The sequence below is a fragment of the Colletotrichum siamense genome (genome assembly GCF_013390195.1).
Source record: "Colletotrichum siamense strain Cg363 chromosome Unknown KSG_Cg363_contig01, whole genome shotgun sequence".
In the NCBI taxonomy this organism is placed as follows: Eukaryota; Fungi; Ascomycota; class Sordariomycetes; order Glomerellales; family Glomerellaceae; genus Colletotrichum; species Colletotrichum siamense.
This window is the reverse complement of record NW_023501014.1, coordinates 5,489,036-5,505,519: the sequence shown is the minus strand read 5'-3', so window position 1 is coordinate 5,505,519 and position 16,484 is coordinate 5,489,036. Positions and strand designations below refer to the sequence as shown.

At 51.0% G+C, this 16,484-nt stretch overlaps 5 protein-coding genes across 5 annotated transcripts; 2 read left to right on the top strand and 3 right to left on the bottom strand.

Moving 5' to 3' along the window:
* Window positions 1–306: 306 nt before the first annotated feature.
* Window positions 307–2,447, bottom strand: prlL-15 (MFS transporter prlL; the record flags this gene model as incomplete). Its single annotated transcript, XM_036633234.1, has 10 exons — window positions 307–637; window positions 736–966; window positions 1,018–1,246; window positions 1,319–1,386; window positions 1,446–1,539; window positions 1,589–1,676; window positions 1,736–1,811; window positions 1,878–1,966; window positions 2,026–2,127; window positions 2,199–2,447. The coding sequence occupies 10 exons, from the start codon at window positions 2,445–2,447 to the stop codon at window positions 307–309; spliced, it is 1,557 nt and encodes a 518-aa protein (XP_036501282.1).
* Window positions 2,448–4,221: 1,774 nt separating this feature from the next.
* haox (Hydroxyacid oxidase) lies at window positions 4,222–5,132 on the top strand (the record flags this gene model as incomplete). Its single annotated transcript, XM_036633233.1, has 2 exons — window positions 4,222–4,378; window positions 4,444–5,132. 2 exons carry the CDS (start codon window positions 4,222–4,224, stop codon window positions 5,130–5,132), a joined length of 846 nt encoding a protein of 281 aa, XP_036501281.1.
* A 5,289-nt stretch (window positions 5,133–10,421) lies between these two features.
* On the bottom strand, window positions 10,422–10,724 carry CGCS363_v001383 (uncharacterized protein; the record flags this gene model as incomplete). Its single annotated transcript, XM_036633232.1, has 1 exon — window positions 10,422–10,724. One exon carries the CDS (start codon window positions 10,722–10,724, stop codon window positions 10,422–10,424), a length of 303 nt encoding a protein of 100 aa, XP_036501276.1.
* A 1,215-nt stretch (window positions 10,725–11,939) lies between these two features.
* On the top strand, window positions 11,940–15,342 carry CGCS363_v001382 (uncharacterized protein; the record flags this gene model as incomplete). Its single annotated transcript, XM_036633231.1, has 5 exons — window positions 11,940–12,629; window positions 12,693–12,811; window positions 12,876–13,291; window positions 13,338–13,583; window positions 13,637–15,342. 5 exons carry the CDS (start codon window positions 11,940–11,942, stop codon window positions 15,340–15,342), a joined length of 3,177 nt encoding a protein of 1,058 aa, XP_036501275.1.
* Window positions 15,343–15,731: 389 nt separating this feature from the next.
* CGCS363_v001381 (uncharacterized protein) lies at window positions 15,732–16,133 on the bottom strand (the record flags this gene model as incomplete). The annotated part of the gene is made up of 1 exon (XM_036633230.1): window positions 15,732–16,133. The coding sequence occupies one exon, from the start codon at window positions 16,131–16,133 to the stop codon at window positions 15,732–15,734; it is 402 nt and encodes a 133-aa protein (XP_036501278.1).
* Window positions 16,134–16,484: the final 351 nt, after the last annotated feature.

Sequence of the window (16,484 nt, the reverse complement as noted above, 5' to 3'; positions counted from 1 at the left end):
TGGCTGAAACCTAAAAATCCTGCATTTGTAGGGGTTTCAGTAAGGGCAAACGCAAATGAGTGCAAAAGTGGCTAGGGACTATGCATGATATGTGGGGTAGATGATCTACCACCCCCCTTGGCTAGTTATATACTAAATTGAGACGTAGAGGTAAACTGCTATGTGAGAAGACCTTCAATACTTGATTGGGAAGTTGTGATGGCTTTACTTTCCTCACTACATAACTAAGTGGCATAGTACTGTACATGTACCATACTTGCTAGTGTAGATTGAGTGAATTGAGACTTGGCTGTACCCACGAGAGGATCAAGCTGCGTCTCTCTTCAAATCACTATCAGTCACGTCGTCGAGAACGGCCTGGTTTTGAAGCTTTGCTTGCAGTCTGGCAAGCTTGTGTCTCCTCGTATCTCTCTCCGTTTGACGCGTAACCCACCAGGTATAGCCATTGGTCACCCCGCAAAGGCTTACGAGTCCCATCGCGAGCCCAAATGGCAGCTGATAGCGCGGTTCATAGACATCCTGGAACATCTGCGGCCCAATAGCATCACCAATCTGTCCATAACTGTTCACGAAACCGATAGCGAATGCAGAACCCGTTGCTCCGTTCACAGTTTGAGAACGCCACGACCACATCATACTGTCCCAACACAGGGTGAGCAAGATGATCTTATAGGTTGAATGGCAGACGACCGCTAGAGAGCGTCGCTCGTAATGGGGGTGGAGAAGGTTACTTACGGAAACCAGGCGATAGAGAATGCATTACCAATAATCATAGCAATGTAGACACCGATGTCGTGAGGATAGGCAACCAAAACGGAATAGCAAGCCACAGTGATGACGCAACTGGCGATCGGAAATAGAGGGATCGGAATTCTTGCTTTGTTGGACGCCCATCCGGAGCCCAGAAGGAGGGCAATCGTAACGACTGACATGGGTATGTTGAGAATCTGGGCAGTAGCAATACCACTGTTTTCCCACTGTTAGTATCGAGAGCGTAAGTTGAGTTAGCTGTCTCACCTAAAACCCATGTTGGAAATGATGGTTGGCTGGTAGAACTTGACGCCACTACTTCCGGTAGTCATGAGAGCCCAGCTGAGCGTGAAAAGCCACAGTCTCTTGTCGCGAAGCGTTGTGAGAATCTCCTTGAAGACGAAATTCTTTTCGACAGCCCTTGGAGAGTTTTGAGGTAGTCGTGCTTGTAGGAAAGCCTTTTCTGTCGGTGACAACCATTTAGTCGTCGCGGGAACTTTGTTCAAGTCAGTCCAAGATACGAGGTGGTGTTTTGGTTACAGGTGATGCCAATCACCGCTCAACGTACAATCAGGCAGGAAGAACCAGACCACAAACGCAAGCACGATGGTCAGAGCTCCCTCTACTATGAATAGCCTGTCAAAGTGAAGTTAGCAGATTGAGCGAGTGAACTAGGTTGCAGAATGATTTCCTACCATTGCCAACCAGAAATGTCGTAAGCTCCCGAGACGAGGTGGAAAGCGTATGCAAGAATTCCTCCAATTATACCTGCGACATTTCCGACAGTAACTTCCGATAATCAGCGCTGGCAATACAAGGGGACAAGGGTGAGGCTAACAGATCCAGACGAGCCTGACGGCTATCTCATCAGGACGATACCAGTAGGTGAGCTGGAGGATGATAGCGGGAAACATCCCTGCCTCTGCCTAGAACATACTTAGACATGAATGCAAGCATTTCAGTTTTGTTATCTCGCAGAGCTTACCAGTCCAAGTAAGAAACGCACGGTGTAGAGCCCCGCGAGGTTGGTCACTGCCGAGGTGCAAGCCGTGATAAGGCCCCTGAAAATCGGATGCCATCAGTTACGCCAGACAACAAAAAGTGGCTGTTCGTCTACAAATACTCACCAGGTTATCATAATTCTTGACTGCCACCGGGAAGGACTAATTCTCTTCAAGACCAAGTTTGACGGAATCTCTGCTAAAATGTAAGGGACCTATCTCGCCAACGTCAGCTTAAGTCGACACCCGCCCTTCTTTCGGGGGCGTCACTGACGGTATACAGGATGGTAATCATGCCGAATTGGTCGGAGGTGATTCCAAGTTGTGTCAGTATGTTTTCACTCGTCCCCTTGTTCATGATGCGGGCATTGGAGGCCTGTACGAAACTTTCAAGTCAGAACAAACCAATCATGGTGTGGGTCGACCAAAGAAACGCTGAGGACTCACATTGTTCTCATCAATCTTCTTCATCAAATATAGCATTGACAGAAGAGGTAGCAATCGCCAGTCGACTTTGCGGATCAACTTCCGTTCCTCTGCCGCAGTCAGTGCCGTTAGAGCAGTCTCTCGGCTGATTTCCTCATCTGCTCCGAAGGCATTCGAGACTTCCTCCCCACGGATGGCTGTTCTGAATTTGAGATGGATAGACGGTGTCTCATCCACCGACAACGTCGAGATTTCCTGAGTTCGCGACATGACGAAGCCTCAGTGGTGACCCCCCTCGACTACTGCAGATATGAGGAATGGTGAAGGTGGAGCTTATGCGTAAGGAGAAGTAGTGATGGCAATTCCTGTGATGAGAAAACCTCATACATGATGAGGTTAGCCGACTATAAACAGGAAAAATAGCATGCCATTGCCATCAACACAGTTGAGTATCGATAGGTTGTGGCGAGTCACGCCATCATGAAGAAGAAGCACGCGCTCAGTACTTTTATTGAATGATCGCGTTGAGAATCCTAGAGCTAGAGATTTTCGAGAGGGGATTGGCTTGAACATTCGTGAACTTATCAAGTGGGTTGCATCACGGTGCTGCATTGGAAAGGCGCCGCACGGGTTGTGGGGGGTTATCTACCATGCAGCTCTTCCATGTCAAATACCAAATCGCGACTAACATTGAATCCGTTCGGATTTAGTCCGTTGTAACGGAGCTTCAAGTTGACGGATAACCAGGTCCGTAGCAGAGGGCCCATATTTAAAGATACCTCTTGCGAATGATGTTTACTGCGTTGCGATGCCCATATCTGCGGGTGCCGTTGGATGGATTCCTTAGAGCACGCAACCTGCAAGGCGAATAACGTATGATTGATCCATCCTTGCTGCTTCGTAGATAAAAGCTGCGCTACGCTGACCCTGGCCATGTCAGGAATTCACTGGCAAGTAGGATGGCTGTAGGTCTTAGAAAGTCTTGGCATATGGCCGTAGGTGGTTGCTGTGACAGGTTAACACCGGAATACTTGGGCTTTCTGCAAGTTCAAGTATATCTAGCATAACTGCTTGCAAAGAAAAAGAAGATTGAGAATCACGCATGGAAGACAATACATAGTAGCAGAGGTAGTGCACAGCATGGAGAACCGAACGCCAACGTCGGAATGTTGGTTACGAGCAACACCAAATCTCACGATCACCGTCAAGTCTTCCATATGTTCTTCAGTACCACCGTCGGGAGAAGATATCCTTGTTACAAGAATTGCTTGGGGCCGGATAACCCGCTTTTTTGATATCCATGCAGTCATCTTTCAAAGATACGCTATCTTCTCTTGTAAAGACTATCAAGGGATATGCAGGTCTGTACAACCCTGTACCAACCATATCATGTTTCCAGTCTACGTTAACATGAAGTGTAGCCCTGCTCTACTGCCCCATACTTCTCCTCTTGCGCCAGAGATACCATCAAGCACGCCAGAGCCCGATGGCCGTCAGGGCTATCTGCATGATCAGGCAAGTCCATTTGGTAGCGAGTGGTCAAAACTACAAATGACGCAGCGAAACAAGCATGTTAAAGGCGATGCTTCTGATTCATTATTTGACTGGAATCCTACGACAATTGATCGGGATACTATCGAACCATCCAACACAACTCAGTGAGAAGACGAAATGACGAGACACAGTGAGAAGGGCGGTCTTGAGGACCCTCTGACGACGGCAGAGATCCAAGACATAGCAGAGAGAAAGATGTTGTCTTCTGCATGGGACTATTTTGCGAGGGCTGCGGACGAGGAGAGGGCATTGGAAAGGAACAGCAGTGCTTTCAACCGGTAGGGTCATATTAGTCGATGGAGATCATGGCAGAAACTGACCTGTCAGACTATTCGTCATTCCACGTGTATTAAGAGACGTGAGCGATGTGAACACGGACACAGCTTTACTTGGTTATACATACTCTATGCCCGTGGGGGTAGCACCAACAGCGAGACAGAAACTAGCTGGTGGTAACGGGGAAATAGACACCTCAAGAGTAACGGCCAAGATGAATCTGACCATGACTCTGTCGGCCGGCTCTTCTACACCGATAGAGGATGTAGCTGATGCTCGAGAGAAGTCGGAAAGATCTCCGCCACTTTGGGTGCAAGTATATCTTCAGGCCGACGTAAGCAAGAGTGTACAATGGATCAAACGTGCCGAGGGTAAGTTGACTCTTGTTCCCGGTCGCGCCCGCTCCTGAGAACTAAGCCGTTACTCCCAAAACCAGCCGCTGGCTGTACTGCTCTTGTTCTCACCGTGGATACTCCTATACTCGGCAACAGATTGTCTGAGCGCCGCAGCCTTCTCGCCGAAAAGGAGCTGAGCACGAAGCCCATAGCCAGCGCAGCCACCGTGAACCGCATCCTCATGGACGCCCGAACCAAGCAAGAGGCCAAGGATATCGCCGATTCCGCCGGCGGCGCTCTTATCAACTCGGCCCTGACATGGGAGACCACGATACCGTTCCTTCGTTCTGTGTCGTCCATGAAGATACTTGTCAAAGGCATCATGTCACCAGAGGATGCGAGGCTTGCAGTTGACCACGGGGTTGATGGCATCGTGGTTTCCAACCACGGGGGGAGACAGCTGGACTGCGTGCCTGCCACTCTGGAGCTGCTGCCGCAGATTGCGGAAGCCGTCGCGGGCAAGATACCTGTGATTCTTGATGGTGGGGTAAGGCGGGGAAGTGATGTATTCAAGGCGATAGCCTTGGGCGCAGACTTCGTGCTTGTTGGTCGTCCCGTGCTTTGGGGACTGGCTTACGATGGAGAAAACGGTGTTTCCGCAGTATTGAACATCTTGGAGAGGGAGCTGAGCCAGACGATGGCACTGGCAGGAGTAAGCTCCATTTCAGAAATTGGCCGATCGTATCTCGGGGTGACGAGGGAAGATGGCTTCGGGATCCAACGTCTATAGACATATGCCGTTGGATTTGTCTTGCTTAAGCCGTGTCGTCCACCGTGATATCACCACGGCCCAGAGTCTGAAGGTCTACTCCCCACACCGTACCTAGTTACATCGCATGAACCCGAAAGAAGTGATTGAAAATCTAGCCTGGTGTGAGGTTACGCTATTGACGAAAGAATCTCGTGCTGAGCAACTTCGCTACATATCCTCGAATGTTTGAAGATGATAATAGCAGCAAACGACATCGATACACCTGTTGTCTCCCTCAGCATTAACAACGCTCATCTCAGCCCTGAATCCAGAACAATCATGATCAAACCATCGCGGCATCCGAATTCTATTGACTGATTGTTGGCTCGACGGTAGACGGCTAGGCACCGGAGTGAATGTATGGTGCCCATAGAATCGGATCCCGGCCAGAGCGGACCTCTTGCGTAGCATAACGTAATGCTTCCGCGATGACTCGATTCGTAGCATTCCTCCGTCCATCTTGTGCCAAATACTCGTAAAAGAGTTTTGCTACCTGAATGCAAGTCTCATCGTCGGCCGACCAAAGGGAGCCTATAACGTGCCCGAATCCAGCCACCTGGAAGACACTGACAATATGGAGGGCTTCGTCGGCGAATTGCCCATCCTTGACTTCTGCCGTTGAGCATGCCGAGAGATAAGCAATACGCGCCTTTTCAAGGGTTCGCTTTTCTGAAATGGCTTGGACAGTAAGTTTATCCAAGCATGGCCCTTCTAAGGTAGTCGTTTGCAGAAGTAGGTGGCTGTCCGAAGGGTTTGCGCGATCTGAAGATCCGTGGCAGGCAAAGTGAACGATATCTGATTGTCTCATCCTGTCCATTACCTCTTTCGCCGATGGCTTTTCCAGATACTCGACGTTGAAAACATCTCCAAGAGCTTGTTGAATAGCCTTACTTTCTTTGATGACCCCAGAGAGTGATTTTTGGCCGGGTGTCTCAGGCATCGCAACGACTAGAACTGAAGCCTTCGCGTGCTTCTCGCTATCCCTCGCTGCACAAGATCTCGCATACACAAGCGACTTTATTGTCGGGGTGTAGGAGGGTATTGTTAGACTTAGCGTGTCTTCTTTAGATCCCTCCGAATAAAGGCCGGCAGCGTGGAACGGAAACGAGCTGGCGACGCCTGTGCCAATCCACCACATCCGAGGAGGCTCCGCAGAAGGAGCGATATCAAGCTCTGTGAAGATCGGCCTCACGCAAACTCTCCATAGCCACGACAAGAATCCAACGCTGTATTTTGCCGTGACGTCCTTTTCGCTTTTGATGTCTCGAACATGTTTCTCGCCATATCCATCCCTTGATCTGGACATTCCGAAGGCGCCAGCCAGGACCGAGGCCTGTGATTGAGTGATCTCTGGCAAGTTGATCGCTTTGCAACCGGAGCTGGAAACAATGATAGCATCACTGCTAATACTTGTGACGTTTACAATGATAATCGGCCCTTCGGTGGCACACTGAAGCAGTTCGTCCAGCGTTGGCTCTAGCAGAAACCTTTCGTGGCCAGGATGACGACGAATCCGATCCAGGCAGTCCTCCAATTGGCGATGTGCTTCCATGCGCTCGCTGATTAACTGGTCGCGAGCTCTAGGCTCTACAACATCATCGATGGGTTGGGATGTCAAAAGCCGTAATCGCTCAAATTCGTTCGCCAAACCAGGCTGATCCTTCTTTAAGGCGGAGGCATCGCTGCGGTTGTCGATCAAGTAACCGAGGATGAGGCCTCGTCCGAATTCCACTTGTTGAAGGGCTTGACTTACACGGCCCGTCCTTACAAAAAGAGAACACGCGTCGGACGCAAGTCCTGCGGTCTGCAAAACTGCGTGCTGCTGATCCTGCCGGTCCAAAGAGCGGTCACAAACAGAAGGAAGAAGCTTCACTGCGTCCTGGGCCAGTTCGCAAGCTCGCTCCCACATGGGCAAGTCTAGTAAAATCCGAATAGCCCGTCGAGCCGCTTGCACCCGCACCACAGGTATTGCGGTAGGACATTTTGTCGATTCTTCGAAAAGGTTGAGAGCGGAGTCGCGATCTTCGATGTTTCCTGTCTGCTCGTAGCTGCAGAACAGTACATCCCCGAGGTTGCTTAGATATTTAGCCAAATCAGGATGGTTCTTGGGTGTCTCAACAACAGCACTCTTTGCAGTCCGCAGTGCATCGTCAAGAATATCCATGTCATTTGTCCTTTCGTATTGGCGGAATAAGAAAAGCCCGAGGTTGCTTTGTAGTCGTGCCCGGTTGGAGTGGCCCTTCGGTGTTATTTGGACTGCTTTCCTCATGCTTGATATTGCAGCCTTGAGGTCGTCCATGTTTCTCGTCTCCTCGTATTGGCTTGAAAGCATGTTTCCACGGCTATTTAGACATGTTGCGAGGTGGGGATTGCTCTCAGGTGTATTAGAGATTGCTTGCGTCGTATTCAGCAGTGCGGCCTCAAGGTCGTGCATGCCCCCTGTTCGCTGATATCGGCGGAATAACCTATCGCCAAGGCTGTTCTTCCACATCGATATATCGGGATGATCGTTGGGCGTAATGGAGACCGCTTGAGCTGTGTGTAGTATTGCAGCTTCAAGGTTGCCTCTGTTCCCTGTCCTATCGAATCGGTTCAACAACAAACCCCCAAGGCTGTTGAGATATGATGGTCGTTCGTAATGGCCCTCAGGTATGACAGAGACTGCTTGCTCTACCATAGATATTGCAGAGTTCAGGTCGTCGAGGCTTCCTATCCGCTCATATCGACGCAACAGTCTCAGTCCAAGGTTGTGTAGTCGCTTCGTAAGGTCGGGATCATTCTTGGGCGTAGCAGAGACTGCTTGCTCTGCATAAGACACTGCAGTTTCGAGATAGCTCAAGTTTCCGGTCTCCTCATACAAGCTAGAGCATATAGTCCCGGTGTTGTTTAACAAACCCAGTAGACCGGGATCATTCTGAGGCGTCAAAGAGACGGCAAGACTCATATTTGACAACGCAGCCTCGAGGTCGTCCGTATTTCCTGTTAACTTGTATCGGCTGAACATCATTCCCCCAAAACCATTTAGTCAGCTTGCTCGATTGTGATCGTTTCCAGTCGAGGTGGGCGTTGGTTGCGCTTCCTTCGTAGTCGATATCGCGACGTTGAGGTCATCCACATCTCCTGTTCGCACATATCGGCGGAATAACATGTGCCCAAGATCATCCAGCCATGGTAATCGTTCGGGATCGTGATTGGCCATAGTAGATATTGATTCTGCTCTTTTTGCATTCGATATTGCATTTTCAAGGTCGTCCAAGCTTTCCGTCTCCTCGTGTCGGCATAGGAACATGTTTACAAGGTCATCTAGCCAACTTGCTAGGTTGGGATCATCCTGAGGTACCGCGGAAACCTCTTGTGTTGCAGTCGATATTGCCTCGTCAAGTGTTTCCAAGTCTCTCGTCTCACAGTATAGATGAAAGAGCATATTCCCAAGTTTCATTTTGCTTGGCCGCCTTAACAGGATTCGATCGGTGTCGGTTGAAGGGATCTCCGGGCTGTCTCGCCCGTCGTACGTCTGCTCCTCATCTTCGGTCATGATGAAGGTGCGGGACTTCGAAATCTCATAGAATCTGTCACGTCTTCAAGAGTTTTGTCGTTGATGGCTAGTCTTGCTCAGCGCTGTCCGATGGAGACTTCGAAACATGCAGAGAGGGCCCGTCGAAGGTAAGCAAGTTTACTCGATGACGGACCGCTAATCTATGGGAGCTTTAGAATGAACTCAGTTTCACTTAAGTAAGGAAACACTTACCTTGAGATGATTTATCACTTTGCTATACCTTGCCTCGGTCGGCGTCTCACTTTGCCAGTGGCCTTGCCTCGTCGCGGACCTTCCAGAACACTCAGGGATCGTTATCTTGCAAAGATGTATGGTTTGTCTCACAACTCAAGAAATCTATTCGATGAACCGTCACGGTCGTTCGGGGAATGTTGAAGAGTTCACGCAGAGTTCACTCTCCAGAGAGGAAGACCGAGTGTTCTACGCAGGGGGTAATTATGAATATGATGTGGCTAAAATGTGTTTGATAACAACCCACTTACAAGCTCCCACATGGAGTGCATGCATGGTATACGCTGTCAGTCACAGTCACTTTGTGCATACTGCTCCACCCAGTGATGTACGAACCTGGCAAAGTGCCATGCAAGAGATGAGCCGCCCCTGCCACGAGAACTTTTCACTGCTCGTCAGACTTCGCAGATACTACAACTTTGGGCACCAAGGCCTTGCTTCAAAACCTTCAATAATATGGCACATAGACCGCGGCACATTCCAAATGTTCCGCAATGACATTCACCCACGGGCAATCATCGCCATGGAATGTAATGGTAAGGCTGTCGCATGCTCCCCAGGAACATCTGCTGACCTCAACAGTTATGTGCATGCGTTGGCCCCTTCAAACGCCAACGCAGCTCCAGGGATATATTCAGGTCCAATCACATATCCCGCAGCATTTAGGCAGCAGGAATGCCACGTCGTTTTCCTAACACCACGTGCGGATGAAGAGGGGCAGAGTGCGGTTGGCATGCGGGAGGTCCGGTAATCACAAAGCTGCCAAGCCCAGGAAACGGCTTCCAGTGTGTGTTTGTGTGAACAACATCGATCGAGGAGCTGATAAATCGGTGAAACTTGCCGTAAGTCTGATCGATGCTTCTGAGCTTACAGGTCAAGGCAGATCCACGTTTGCAGGGAGGCATTGGTATTTGTATAATTAATTCCCGGATACATGGATCATGACCCCATTGTTTACCAGTATCCTTTCTCATAGAGTCTCCAAGTTAGTAACGATGACCTCAACCAAATGCGTCATTTTGACCGCCAGCCCCCTTTCAGGCCTCCGCGGCCCGATCAACGACGTCAAGATCATGGACAAGGCTCCCTCCTTCGTACTCAAAACAGTGCAGGTGTATAGCACGAACAGATCAATACTAAGTCAAAGGCAAGTTTATTTGTTTAGAAACATCCTAAAACCTGAAACTTCACTTTTCAACTCCCAAATATATCCCAAGCTTGGCATAGCAGAGCGGCCCGATGAAAACTTGACACGCAGTCCAGACTCTGCTTACAACACTTTTCTCCCTGGAGAGGATTTGAAAACCTCGAATGATCAGCCGCATCTGTCTACGATACCTGCGGGCTTCTCGTTCCTGACTTAGAGTGCCGGCATTGCTTGCTGCTCACCCCGGTGTTGTGGCCACCCTGAAAGTGTCCTGCCGTGGCTTCTCAGAGATGCTGCGGTCTGGTGAGTACATTGCATCTGACTTGCAAAGTCTTCATACCTGAAACATGTCCCATTTCGGCAGCAGATTGCTACCCAAGTTGGTGACGCCGCAAACGGGATCGAGTGCCCTGGAAAGTACCGTAAGGCCTCCACCGCGGTGGTATCGAGAAGACATAAGCTGCAAGCAGCCCCACAGATCACAGGCAGCCTTGGAACCGTCGTCCCCCTTGTTGAACTTGTCAAGCAGAGCCCAAGTGCATGACTGCCACGCATTCGCTTCGTCTTCAGTCACCGGCTTCTGCGCAACAGCAACAGCTGCGAGTAGAGTGGTGAGTGACAGAATAGAGATCTTCATTGTCGACTTCCTGGAGTGTGGTCAGCAATGGTGATGTTGGATGTTGGGAAAGGAACGAACGGCGGTACAGATTCAGGTATGAAGTTTTAATTTGGGGAAGTGATGTGATGTGAAGTGCTTGAGGTTTCGAAGTGATGGGTTTGTCTCTTGCTTTTATCCTTTCCTCCCTTAAAGCCTGAGCCTGTTTCATTCGGCAGCAACCAAAAGCTTTTCATTGACCGACTCCAAAATCTGATTCCACAACGTCGATACAACCATATCATGATAGCACAGACTGTTACGCATAGGCGGGGTTCAATGTCGCGTCACTTGCGAGGAGCCGCAGGCTTGTGTCTCGTCGGCCAGCAGATCAACGTAGCACTTATGTTACAACCATCGCGATCGATGATTTAGAGATGCGGGTTTGGTGTCAATAAACAGAAATGACTCTATTCAGCGCAGTAGTATTAATCCGTGAGGCGAGAGTCACGATAGACAGCTGTTGTCGATTCACGGAAACGGGAGGCGTGTACTCCATCGCGTCTCATACCGGTACGAAAGATAGGCGGGTTCAGAACAGCAGCTCAACATTGCTCTGCAGTCATCACAACATGAGCCTCACGCACTACGTGCTACAAAAATTACACCAGTTATCTAACACCGTGATTCCACTTCCTGATTGGATCCATGTTCAGACCGCCGTCGGCCGCCTGCCACACCGGCAACAGGCCGAGGTTGATGTGCTCAGAGTCTGCTTCAACCGAGTCTGCTTCAACCCGATGAAAGGCTGATCTTTCGCTTGGAACGAGTTTTAACACGTCAACGAGAGTTCAGTTCGGCTGTTGGCCTTTGTGCTCAGGCGGCCTGGAGGCCGCGTTGAACCAAAGTGCGTGACTTCCGTATGTGAAGACTCTAGCACAACATGAGCTCCCGAGCGGCAACAAAAGTGATGGCTTGGAGAAGGTAATTGGGTTGATTGATTGGGTATGGCACGTTCGTCAGCCGCCTTGTATTGCTTGGAGTTTGACCGAATGACGCGTTGCACTTTAGATGAATCATCATAACAACAAAGTGACTGGCAAAAGACCACTTTACACCTGAGTATAAAGACATAGTAAGGAAATGAATCTCTCTGCTCGTTGAAGATTCAGTCAACATAATTGATCGACAACCCATTCTGTTACATTCATCGTTCATCGTATCTTTATTACACCACCGCTCAGCGCTTTTGCAAAGATGCGCCTAGCTATTCTAGCGCCTCCTTGGCTTCTCTTCAATTGCTGTCTAGCCAAGCAGTCCGCTCAGATCTTAGGCAGTCCATTCTCTCTGGGATCCTCCGGATCAGCCATTCAGCATAATCTGGACAGCATCATACCTGCCACCGATCCCAACTCAGGCCGCGTGAAGTGCTGTCCCATCGGTACTGATTTCGACGGTAAGAGCTGTATCATCACCGGTCCCACATGCCCTCCGGGAACGTACCGCAAGGGCAAGCACTGCCTTCACAACGCTCCTCCGGAATGCGGTAACGGCTACGAGTACAGCGACGGCCAGTGCACCTCTCGGAAGCCGCCTGCCTGTGATCACGGCACTGTTCTTGTTGGCAAGCACTGTGTTCATGAGCGTGCCCCCGCCTGTGGCGAGGGGTTTCAGCTTCGTGGTGCCATCTGCGAGTCCCTCAAGAAGCCTCAGTGTCTTGAGGGCGATGTCGTTCATGGAGCCAGCTGCGTGACGCCCGAAGGCCCATCTTGTCCTAACGGATCCAAAGTCGAAGGCGCTTCGTGTATCTCCAAGAAGGACCCTCAATGTCCACCGGGAGCCCGCTACGTGTCCTCGAGCCGGCAATGTATGTCAGAGAAGTCCCCTCAATGCCCAGATGGGGCAACTCTTGAGTTCGGCCAATGCACCTCTTCTGAGGGGCCAAAGGTATGCCTATCCATATGAACGAGTGGCGAGGATAGGAAAATGTATGCTGATCAATACCTACAGTGCCAAGGCGACTCGACCTTCGATCCTGAACGTGGATCATGCACAGTGAGCAGCAAGCCTCAATGCCCTGGCGAGACAACGCTCCAAGGACAATCATGTGTAGACGTTAGCGAAGCCAAGTAGGTACTCCTATTCAGTATTATTCAAATTGATGGCAATTAATATTGACCATACTACAATCAGATGCCCCCCTAAAACAAAGATCTCTACGGACAGAGCATCGGGAATTTCTCGCTGCTGTCCAGACGGCACGACTGTCTCAGGAGATACCTGCAAGTCCACGACGACCACTGAGGACTGCCCATCCGGTACAACATACAAAGATGGAGAGTGCATCAAGTATTCCAACCGTCAACCTTCGTGTCCGCGCGGTTGGATGCTAGAAGCAGATCAGTGCGTGAAGCGAGGAGTCCCAAATTGCCCCAACAATACCTATCCGGATGGTGATACCTGTGTATCCACCTTGGAAGCGCCCGGCTGCCCCGAGGGATACCTGTACCACGACTCAAAATGTATTCTCCGATCAAGTCCCACATGCTCCGGGAAGACGATTCTCGAGGGCGACAAATGCGTCAGCTACGCCAAGCCAACGTGTGACGGTACGTCTGCGGAGTGGGATGGAAAACGGTGCAACCTCAACCGGAGACCAGAGTGTGCCCGAGGAGTACTTCATGATGGTGCCTGCATCATTGGGAGCAAGCCCTCTTGTCCTGAAGGCACTGCTTTTGATGGCGTCGGCTGTCTATCCATCAAGGACGCCCCAGTCTGCCCATCTGGCTCAGTGCTCAACCAGGAAGGGCAATGCGTCACGACTATTCAAGCCACTTGTACACCACCGGCAGTCCACCGAGACGGCCGTTGCGTTCATGGCCAACCTGCATGCCAAGCTGGGTTCGTCCTCACAGATGACGGGTGTCGATCGGTAGATGGACCCAGTTGCCCAGACGGCAAGACTATGGTCAAAGGGACCTGCGTCTCGATCGAGAAAGAAACATGCAAGCCCGGTTATGTTCTCAAGGATGGGCAGTGCGTGTCAGCGTTGCCGCCTAGCTGTGGAGAGAATCAAGTTTTCAACGGCACTGGCTGCATGGGAGTCACGCCCGACTGTCCTGAGAATACCTATTTCGAGAACGGCGAGTGTGTTTCGAGCAACGACCCCAAGTGCGATGCCAACTTTGTCTTTAATGGCAAGAGTTGTGTTGCTGTCAAGGAGCCTACCTGTACCGAAGGTCACGTATACAACGCCGTCACCGGAGAGTGTTTCGCCAAGGCTGTACCGGAGTGCCAGGAGGACGAGGTTCTTGAGGACGGACGTTGCAAGTTGGTGACTGCGCCGTGCGTCGAGTACAAGTTTTGCTTGGCTGGCGCACAAGGGCTTATTTCTGGGTCTGGTGGCCCACGCAAACCAGCTGGCGACTCCAAAGACAAATCTCAGAAGCCTTTGGCCGGGAAGCCTTCATCCAGCGAAGACGTCAAGAAGGGAGCACCAGACGGTACGCAGGCCAGCAACCCTGTTGGTGACCAAGTCACCAATGACGAAACACCCAAGCGCGATACGCAGGCCGGCAAAGACAACATCGATCTGACAGACAAGGAGCAGCCAGGGACCTCTACATCGCCAGGTGTAGAAACGAACTCCGGAAACGCGGGTACAGTTCCAGACCCGAATATCCAAGTACCCGATCCTGCCACGATAGCCAAGGACAGATCTGGCGGAATGGAGAAGGGCGCCGGACCGGACGGGTCCACTGGGCCTCAGCATCCCCCAAGTTACGAGGGCGAGGCTAGCTATTCTGGTCGCGGATCTGGTTCAGGGGCTTCTAGCACAGCTCAAGACGGCGCTGGGGGTGAAAAGGGTGGCAGATGGGTTGAGTATGAAGAAGAGATCCCTGATCGAAGAAAACTCCGAAAATGGATTGCGGACGACGATGCTGATGCTAATGGAGGCATTCCATCAAGCCAAGGCGGCACTGGCGGCCTTCCTTCTGGTGGTCTGCCTTCTGGTGGTCTGCCTTCTGGTGGTCTGCCTTCTAGTGGTCAATGGAAGCTTGACGTCGACATGGGGAGTCTTCCAGATGGTACGGGAGGAAATTTCCGAGCCGGCGGCGGTCAGACGCAGCCAGATGGTCAACAAGTCCCAGCGGGACAAGCCAGCGAGGGCTCTCAGCTGTGGGGGCCGGGGAAAATGAAAGGCGCCTTTGCGGAATGGCAGAAATCTGCAGAGGGCATCCAGAAGCCAGCGGCAGATATTGCGGGTGATTCTCAAATGGGGAGTGGCGGAACCGGACAGATTCCATCTGGAGGAAGTTGGCAATACAAAGGCGGTGGTGCTGCAGCTGGGTCATACGGCAGCTGGAAGCCAACAGGAGATGCCTCTAGCGAGTCTTACTACTCGAGGCTGAACAAAGGGAACTACGGTTCTTACCAAGGTGGAGGTAGAGTAGAGACAGGTTCCGGAGGCGGGCCGGCTGTAGATGCCCCTGGTGAGTCTTACTATTCGAGGCTGAAGAAAGGAGGTTACGGTTCATGGCAAGGTGGAGGTGGAGCAGAGGCCGGTTCTGGAGGCACCCAAAGGCCGACTGGAGATGCCTCTGGCGAGACTTACTATTCGAGGTTGAAGAAGGGAAGTTACGGGTCTTACAAAGGTTGAGGTAGAGCAGAGGCAGTTTCTGGAGGTATCCAAAAGCTGACTGGAGATGCCTCTGGTACCTCTCACTGATCGAGGGCTATGATGGTTGACTTGAGGGTAAAATGTAGACATATTAGTTAGGGTACAGGCTTTGCAGGAGGCGGAGGCGGAGATTCTCATTTCATGAGACTAACAAGAAGCGAAGGATTCTCAATGCAAAGACGAAAATGATAAGCCGGAGGCTCGTGGCAGAGATGTAGTCTTGCAACCATAGCAGCCTTCATGCTTGGCGAGAGAGGGGCTTTGCATCACAATCTTTTTGAAAAATGCGAGACAACAAACCAAGCTTCATGACATTGTATCCCAGTTGGCAGCCCCAAGCTTAACACAGCCAACCCATCAAACTCCTCTCACGCAGAACACGATCCATCCCCGAAATAACCACACCGAATCGTGAAGTAGTCCAACACAAAGTCCTCCGTGCCGCTCCGAGCCCCTCGGCAGACGGTACACCGGTTCGCCTTGTTGTCGCCGTTCTGAACGTCCATGTCAGGGACCAGTACATGCCCGCCGATCTCGGTGGCGCAGATGCCGACGGCCTCGTCGATGCGGCCCAGCGCCCATTTGTCGTATACGCCGCTGGGATAGGACCAGTAGAAGGCGCAGTCTTTTGCTGCTGAGAGAGTGGTGAAGATGGCGAAGATGATGGCTGGCGACCACAGGGCGAGTTGCGGTTTGAAAGGTGGGTTGGAGTTGTTTGCGTTGTAACTCTGAAAGACGAAAGAACAAAAGGCAACTTGAGATGAAGCCATGGCTAAAAGTGCTCTTCAAACTGGTCTCTCCGCGCGTCCCGCGGTCTCGCGAGAATCATTTCGAAGGTCTTGAGCACTGCTGATCTGTCTGCGAGTCATGGACGCGATGGTGTTGAGGGCATTTAATCTAACCAACGCGCAAAAGTCCAGAATAGAAAACTTTACTTTGCAAGCACAAGCCTCGTGTTGTAACCCGCTGCAACCTGCCAATGTATTCGGTGAGACTGGGAGGACAAGTGTGGTGACTGCTCTCTTTCGGAGATTCGGTTTGATGTCTAAAAAATGCATTCGAACTATGCTCATGGTATGACTTTCCAACATTTCTTTTCCGCATAGTAACTCCTCATCATG